Here is an 8,557-nt window from a genome sequence, read left to right as displayed (position 1 = left end):
GCGGTCTGCTGAAGGTCCCATTCGGCGAGCGGGTCTTACGCATCTCCTCTCTGAGGCTCGTCTTCAGAATTGGAGTTGCCAGCCTCTACTCGAGGAGCCATCTGTTTGGTTTAGGCCGACTTGAGCTTCGCGGTTGTGTAGCTTTTGTGAGTAGCCAGGGTGGGTGTGTCCTTGGGGGTAGTCCTGGCTTGGGCGTGGCCCTGTTGTTTGTAGGTTTTTACCCGGTTTTCTCCTAAAAACCGTGCACCCTCTGCTTAGTTACAAAAAAAAGAATAGGTGGCTTTAGGTTACAGCACAGGGTCCAGGCATAGTAAGTTACAGTTAATGAGTACAGTTGAGTACAACAAATTATGACCTTAAATGACTTGAAGTTGGCACAGTTGGTTCATTTCTTGATGAGGATCGAGCTGTATCGAACTGTATTGCTCGAGGGATTCATGAATAAATTGATCGAAACATTGAACTAATCACTCCAAGCTTGAGTACTTACATCTGTTCTTCGTTTAAATTAGTCAAGCTAATGACAACTGACACTAAAGAATCTGTTCAGCGTTTGAAATATGAAGATGCATGTGAGCATTGCTACTTGCTGGCATATCGGACTGTCAGTACATCACATTTTCTGTTAGGTAGATTTTCACAACTTGGGTGCAAATTTGGCATGCAGTAGTAGATAAAAAGGGTGGCATATATATCACTTGTTCTGTTACATGGATGTTTTATTCATTCACTTGGGCTTGCATACAGTAGTAAGTAAGGATCACAGTACAGATAGAGCACACTTATTAGGACCGGTGGCTGAAGAATCAATACTACCAGTAGTTTACAGTTTCATTCAGGTTGCAAATTCAGCCGGTGTTGGTGTTGGTGTTGGTGGTGCTGTTGTTGTTGGTGGTGTGGGGACTGGTTCAACGACTGGGAGTCCGTTTTGCACCCACGCTATGTAGCCGCCTCCCACGTTCTTCACATTCATGAAACCCTGCATCCATCCATCGTATTCATTCATGTCAGTTCATTTTTTCTTGTCTTTTACAATTTGATCATAGCACAACCAGTTTAATCGTTGGTCTGGCTACTCACTGCTGCTTGGAGATCAACGCATGCTAGCTCCGACCTCTTGCCGCTCTGGCAACCCTGCTCAACATGATAAATAGGATGGAAATTCAGACAAGTGTAGATGCTTTCACAGTAGTGTAAGACGACGTACGATGAGTATGTGTTGGTCTGTGGTGAAGAGCGAGGCGACCTGCTCCACGAACAAACGGTTCTTCTCCCGGGTCCCTGCTGATGGAACACCCATTAGCTAACCTTATTATTTAGTTCATCAACTTTAATTAGGGATCAAGTTGGACGGCTACACGTCCAGGTACACGGACGCATACAGACGTAGTAGCAAATGGATGTGTCAAATTAAACTGAATTAATTAGTTAGCAGCTCAAGAAATAGGTTAATTAATTTGAATGACATGCCTTGGGGTGTGACGAACATGTAGGGCACATTGAGCGAGTTGTGCAGGTGACCCTTGGCCATCTCCTCCTCCGTCCTCACGTCCAGGTACTTCCACACCTGCTTCTCATCCTCCTGCGGCTGCTGCTTCAGCTCGCTCGCCGTTAGCACGTCCACCGTCACTACCTCTGCCGGCGCTGGTGCCGGCACTGATTCCGACCTGCAAATCAGTTAAGATCAATCAAAGCGTTGATTACCACGGATGGATGATCTGACGACGGAGAACCTGATCTCTTCGGGAGGAGGCGCCATGATCTTGAGCTGCTGCAAGCTAGTGCTCTTGATCAGTCAGTCCCTCAGGTGTTGGGACTTGGGAGCACTACGTTGATCCTCACGGCGCAGGCTACCTTCATATAGTATGCTCACTAGTAGTAGCTCAGCAATCAATTGTATGCATTAATATGTGTATGTCACTATGTCAGTTGTGACCTGGCTGTACATCACCAAAACGATAACTAGCACCAAGAAGCTATCCAATTTGTGTAGTATATCGCATGGAATGAGATTGTGGGAAAAAAAGCAATTTATCTAGTCACTTCCATGCCATTTTCTGGTCATTGTTGTTTCTGGACAAAGAAGATCACCTCAGTGCTATGTGGATGATATCATCCATTGCATCATGCTCCAACATGCATAATTGATCTCTAGATCCTTATAGGAAAGAATATATGCCTTTTTTCAATCATCGGATATTGGTCTATTTATGAAGAGTTATAAACTTTCATCACGAGCTTTAATATCATACCATAATGACCAGCTGTAGTGATGATGTGTTCATCCATCCACCCATCGTGTTTGGACCAGTTCGTGGCAGGAATCAAGCAATCATCCTCCTCCTACCTAGAGAGAATACATGACATGGCATGTGTATCCTTACTGTTACAGCATATCATTTCTTCACCCCACTTGGAGAAATTGAGCGCCAGAAAATGACGTTTAAATTATACCGAAACTAAGAGAGAGTTACTACGAACGCTAGCAATAGGCGGTGATTTACCTTTGTGCAAGAACCCTTTACTGTCCTTTTGCGTTGTGTGAAGCACGTCAAATACTGACATGGTTGGTTTGTGTGTTCCGCTGTAACACTGATAATGGAACATGGTACCATTTAGAATCGCGTGGAGAGAGAGAGAGAGAGCTCTATTATAGACCCCAACAAAACAAATGCAAATTAAGCCTCCGAGGCGAAATGAAGAAATGAAAAGAACTTGACATCAATGACATTACTTCCAACTGAACAAGAATCCATCGTCTCCAAGCTTGACTTGTAGAGTAGCCGGAAGTTGAATTTTTTTTCTTCGATAAAAGGTACTTTATTACTCAAAAGTTTTAAGCATTACACACAGTCTTTGCATAACTAGGACGCACGCAGCTGTTCGAGTATCCAAAAGGAACAAACAAAATTATAGAAGAAAATCAAAAGAGAGAACACGGCTAAGCTTCAGCTTGAACTTGAACTTGTTACAAGTAATGTATCTCTTCACATACATATCTACATTCCGCCTCATTTTTGAACAATAAAAGTGATCAGCGAGCATGAGTAGTGTCTTCTCACGTCCAAAGTGACCCATCAACATCATGTTGCGACCTCTTTACGAAGGTGTCTACATGGTTGGAGAATACGCCAAAAAGTTTATTTCTGAACATGGATGACTGCATAATACGTATTGCGACCAATGCGTGAGCTGTTGTGAAAAGCAGAAATTTTCAACGTATGCTAGACATTCTGGCCAAAAACTCTGGTAAGTTTCCTCCGTTCCAAACAGGAATCATAGAGGAAAGATAATTGTCGATTCAGTCTCAAGGTTCAGAAAACCACATGCAAACATGGATAGAATGAAAATCTATATGCTATAAATTCTACTCACTCCGTCTAAAAATAGATGTCTCACTTTTGTCTGGATACAAATATATCTAAATGCATTTTAGTTAGAGATGTTGTGAAGTGTATATGTGGATTTGAAAGAACATCTCTCACATTATGTTTTGTGTGTTTGATGTCAATATATATGATACACTAATGTTTGTTTAAGTGGTACAGGGATTACATAGATATTTATTCATGTGTGTTGGATTTGATCGTCTGTCAAAAGAATTCAGAAAAAGTTGGCCAAGCCGGATAATCCGGGCCGGATATTGTTGAAATATCCGGCCCCCTGTTTTTGGCTAAGTCGTCGAGGAAATGCAGCTCTGTATGGGGGCCGGACATTTGCCCGGATAATGTCCCGGTATTGTACCAGGGCCGGATTATCCGGGCCGGATATTTTGGAAATATCCGGCCCCCCCATTTTTGGCTAAGGACTGGAAGAAAAGCTTCTCTGGCTATGGGCCGGACATTTGGCCGGACAATGTCACACTTTTGTCCCGATGGCCGGATTATCCGGGGGGGGGGGGGCGGATTATCCGGCCCTTACTTAGGCCGGATTATCCGGCCCCCCGGAAGCAGCAACGGCTCCTTTTTGAGAGGGGGTATAAATACCCCCCTTCTTCTACCTTGGTTGCTTGCTCAATCATTGCACAAGAATTCTGCCAAGCCACCTCCATTAGAGCCACCTCAAGAAACTCAAGATTTGCAAGATCTCCTTCCTCCCCCAACCAAATCTCTTGATCTTTGGGGATTCGAAGGAGAAGACACCGATCTACATCCTCACCGAAGCGTTCTTCATTTCCCCCTCTCTTGTTTGAGGGATCTCATGCTAGTGTTCCTATTTGGTTCCCTAGTTGATTTGTGTTGATGTATTGTTGTTGATTGTTGTGTTGTAACAGATTTGGAAGCCTCCAATTTGGTTGTGGATGTGTGCCCCAAGAACCTTGTAAAGGCCCGGTTTCCTCCTCGAGGAAATCCCTTAGTGGAAGTGGGCTAGGCCTTCGTGGCGTTGCTCACCGGAGATCTGAGTGAAGCCTTCGTGGCTGTTGGTTTGGCTTGCGTAGCAACCACACTCCTCCAAACGTAGACGTACCTTCTTGCAAAGGAAGGGAACTACGGGAATCATCTCCGTGTCATCGCGTGCTCCACTCTCGGTTACCTCTATCCCACTCTATCTCTTATATATTGCGTAGCTATCTTGCCTAGTTGATAACCTTGTCATATAGGTAAATTCACTTAGTTGCATATCTAGAGAATTTACCTTTTGTGTCAAGCCTAAATTGAAAAAGAACTAAAAATTGGTTAGCACCTATTCACCCCCCCCCCTCTAGGTGCGGCATACGATCCTTTCAATTGGTATCAGAGCCTCGGCTCTTGTTTCGGGCTTAACCGCCTAAGAGTATGCCGGACGAGGAGTCCTCGGAAGGGGCCGCCAAGATGGTCTCCGTGGAAGATTTCAATTCGTTGAAGTCCTCCATGGAAGCCCAAATGGAAAGCATGAAAAAGATGATTGCCGAGCTTTTGGCTCCGGCCCTTCCCAAGGCTCCTAGTGTAGAGGTAAAAGACACGGGTGCGTTAGATAAGGGAGAGGCTTCGGACTTACCCTCATCTACCAAACCCGTGGAAGGTGATAACTTAAACACTATCAAATCCCCCATTGCATCTCCCAAGGGAACTAGTGAAAGTGAGAGCTACAATCGAGTACCTCCACCTTTCCAATCACCCGATATACCGGTTCCCCATCCCCATTTGAACATTCGGGGCGACCCACCTAAGTTCTCTATTGAAAATTTCGATACTTGGCGATTTGAGTTCCGCTCTCATGTTTGTAGTGCCTCCAATGAATTATGGAGAATCATCATGGAGGGCTTCAATCCATACAACCCCGACAAGTTGACTAGAAGAGAAGCGGTTGATAGTCAACTCAACGTCACCGCCTTGCACATGATTCAAACTAGTGTGGGGACAAAGGAATTGCATCGTGTCCGGAACTACACCACCGCCAAGGAAGCTTGGGATGGTTTGACCTCGAGTTGCATTGGAAGTGAGAGCACAAGGAGGAACAAGTATAATGCTCTCAAGAATAAAGCCGAAGGGTTCATGAGGCTACCGGATGAAGATCATGAAGACATGTATGGAAGACTTCTCACCGTTGCCAATGCCTTCCGGCTTGTTGGTGCCACCCACATCAATGATTCTTGGATCAAGGAGAAGTACATTGAATGCATGATGCCATTTGTACCCATTGATGTCAAGACTCTTGTGGGAAGGGAATTCTATTCCTCTCTCACCTCTCAACAAGTCGTGCACGAGTTGCAAGCTCTCAAGGTGCTTGAGGAAACCTCTCATGATTCTCGCAATCGTGCTATTGGGATGGCAAAAGGTTCCAACCTTGCCTTGGTGGTCAACTCCGTTGAAGAAGTGATTCCTCAAGAATCTTATAGGGCATCTTGGAGTATGACCTATCCGGAAGATTTGCAATGCCACTACCATGATCACATGGCCTTCCATGCAAAATCCTTTTGGGTTGATCCCTCCAAGGCAAAGGAAGACAACATCAAGAGGAACAACAAAAATGGGTTCACTAGCTTTGGTCCAAAGACAAGATCATGCTACAATTGTGATGACAAGCGCCACTTCATTGCCGAATGCCCCTATGAGAATAGAGAGCTTCATAATGGGAGGCTCATTCCCAAGGACAAGAGCAAAGACTCAAAGGGCAAATATTCAAAGCCCCTCAACAAGAAGTTCTACAACAACAAGACCAAGAAGGGCAAGAGGCCCTCAAGAGTTGTGCTAGTAACAAGGGAAGAATATTCTTCCGATGAAGTTGAAAGTTCTAGTGGTGATGAAGATGAAGAAAGCTCAAAGGAATTGGCCGCCATCGTCACCACCAACACACCCTCTTCATCTCTCTTTGAATCTCCCAATGAGAACCCTCTTATCAAGAATGCACATTGCTTCATGGCAAGGTCCTCCTTGGACACACCTATTGTGCTATCAACTCAAGAAGAGTATACCTCCGGAGATGATGATGTTGATGATGAAGAAGATGCAACCTCTAATGGATTGGTCGCTCTTGCCTCCCTCTCCACTAACTCTTCATCACCAAGTGAATCCCCCAATGAGGTCATTCATGTGGAGGAAGAAAGTTGCCTTATGGCTAAATCTTCCGAGGTATCATCTCCTAACCCCTCTATGCCTAGCATTGCTAATGATCTAGGGGTTGACCCCGCTAGTCTAAAAGTGAAACAAGAGATGCTAGAGTTTGATGAGTTCATTAGTAACCTTCAAGGTAACTCTAAGAAGCATGTTTCTAGCCTCATGGTTCGTATAGCTCAACAAAATGATATGCTTGAGAAAAAGGGTCAAATAGAGAGAGAAGATTCTCTTGAAATCCATGCCCTTAAAAATGCTCTTGAGGAAAGTCAAGAAACTATAGCTTCTCTTGAGGAGAGGCTAGATACTCTTGAAGAGCCTCAAGATAAAATTAACAAGCTCATTAAAGCTAGAGATCTTGCTAGAGCTAAGACTAAAGTGCTTACAAAGGAAAAGGCCAAATTTGGTGTTGATCATGAGAAACTTGTGAAGGATCTAGATGAACTAGACAAGGCTCACAAAGCCTTGAAGAGTGAATACACTCTCCTCTCCAAGTCTTATGAGCAACTTCAAATTAGGCTTGCTTCATATGACATACCTAGTACCTCTACTCCTTCATGTGATCATGCAAATATAATTGAGGAAAATGCTAGGTTGAAAGATGAACTTGCTAGGACCTCCTCTCCCCAAAGTAAACTTTCCTTGGATGATCTTTTGAGTAAGCAAAGGTCAAACAATGGGAAGGAGGGACTTGGTTTCAATGCCAAGGCTAAAAAGGCAAACAAGAAAAAGACCAAGCCCGCACATGAGAAAGCTAATGGTGAACCCCGAAAGGGCAACACCATTAATGATGATGGTGCGGGAATAGATAACCCTCACTATGTTCTCTTTAAAGATTATTATGGTGATGTTTATGCTAAATATGTTGGTCCATATGATGGTTATGTTGCTTGGTCTATTTGGGTTCCAAAGACCCTTGTTGCTAACAAAAGAGGACCCATTGAAAAATGGGTACCTAAATCCAAGAATTGATCTCATGTAGGACTATGCCGCCGGAGGTTCAAAATGGGTACTTGATAGTGGATGTACAAGTCATATGACCGGCGGCAAGAACCTCGTCAAGGAGTTGAGGCCTAACATAAATGATATCACCGTCTCCTTTGGCGATAATTCTACATCCGAGGTATTGGGTTTTGGCAAGGTTGTGGTTGCACACAACATTACTCTTGTGGATGTCATGCTTATCAAAACCCTTGGTTACAATTTGCTTTCCGTTTCCGCCCTTGGCAAGATGGGGTTCGCCGTCTTTATTGATAATGATATTGTGGTCCTCTTGTGGAGCAAGACTCTAAAAGTCGCATTCGTTGGGTATCGCGAACACAACTTGTATGTGGTGGACTTTTCGGGGACCACCACGTCAAGTGCGATGTGCCTATTCGGAAAGGCGGACGTGGGTTGGTTGTGGCATCGCCGCCTAGCCCATGTCAACATGAGAACTTTGCAAAGTCTTCACAAGGGGAACCATATTGTGGGACTAATGGAAAATGTGTCTTTTGCCAAAGATCGTGTTTGTAGGGCTTGTGTTGAAGGCAAAATGCATGACTCTCCGCATCCAAGCAAGACCATCATCTCTTCCAAGAGGATCTTGGAGCTCCTTCATGTGGATCTCTTTGGTCCCATTACTCATGCAAGTCTTGGTGCGAAGAAACATTGCTTGGTGATTGTCGATGACTACTCAAGATACACTTGGGTCTACTTTCTCAAGACGAAAGATGAGACTCAACAAATATTCATTGACTTTGCTACCGAGGTGCAACGCCAACACAACCTCCTCATTATGGCAATAAGAAGTGACAACGGCTCCGAGTTCAAGAACTACACACTCAATGATTTTCTTAGTGATGAGGGGATTCGTCATCAATATTCCGCTGCTTACACCCCTCAACAAAATGGTGTTGCGGAGAGGAAGAACCGGACTCTTATGGATATGGCAAGGTCTATGATGGCGGAGTATAAATCCCGCTATAACTTTTGGGCCGAAGCCATCTCCACCGCTTGTCACTCCTCCAACCGGCTCTATCTCC

At 44.5% G+C, this 8,557-nt stretch overlaps 1 protein-coding gene across 1 annotated transcript; it reads right to left on the bottom strand.

The window, feature by feature from the left end:
* Positions 1 to 670: 670 nt before the first annotated feature.
* Positions 671 to 1,884, bottom strand: LOC127331762 (thiosulfate sulfurtransferase 18). The gene is made up of 5 exons (XM_051357949.2): positions 1,734 to 1,884; positions 1,471 to 1,667; positions 1,208 to 1,281; positions 1,081 to 1,134; positions 671 to 979 (listed from the first exon to the last, which is right to left on the bottom strand). Exons 1-5 carry the CDS (start codon positions 1,757 to 1,759, stop codon positions 836 to 838), a joined length of 495 nt encoding a protein of 164 aa, XP_051213909.1. The 5' UTR covers positions 1,760 to 1,884; the 3' UTR covers positions 671 to 835.
* Between the last annotated feature and the right edge of the window lie 6,673 nt (positions 1,885 to 8,557).

This window comes from Lolium perenne, chromosome 2 (genome assembly GCF_019359855.2).
Source record: "Lolium perenne isolate Kyuss_39 chromosome 2, Kyuss_2.0, whole genome shotgun sequence".
Lineage (NCBI taxonomy): Eukaryota > Viridiplantae > Streptophyta > Magnoliopsida > Poales > Poaceae > Lolium > Lolium perenne.
The sequence above is the reverse complement of the archived record's forward strand: the minus strand, read 5'-3'. Positions and strand labels throughout refer to the sequence as shown.

Coding starts and splice junctions, on each gene's coding strand:
- LOC127331762 (XM_051357949.2), bottom strand. CDS start 1,759: ATGGCGCCTCCTCCCGAAGAGATCAG. Junction 1,135..1,207: donor CAGACCAACACATACTCATC/GTACGTCGTCTT, acceptor CATGTTGAGCAG/GGTTGCCAGAGCGGCAAGAG. Junction 980..1,080: donor GCGTTGATCTCCAAGCAGCA/GTGAGTAGCCAG, acceptor GGATGGATGCAG/GGTTTCATGAATGTGAAGAA.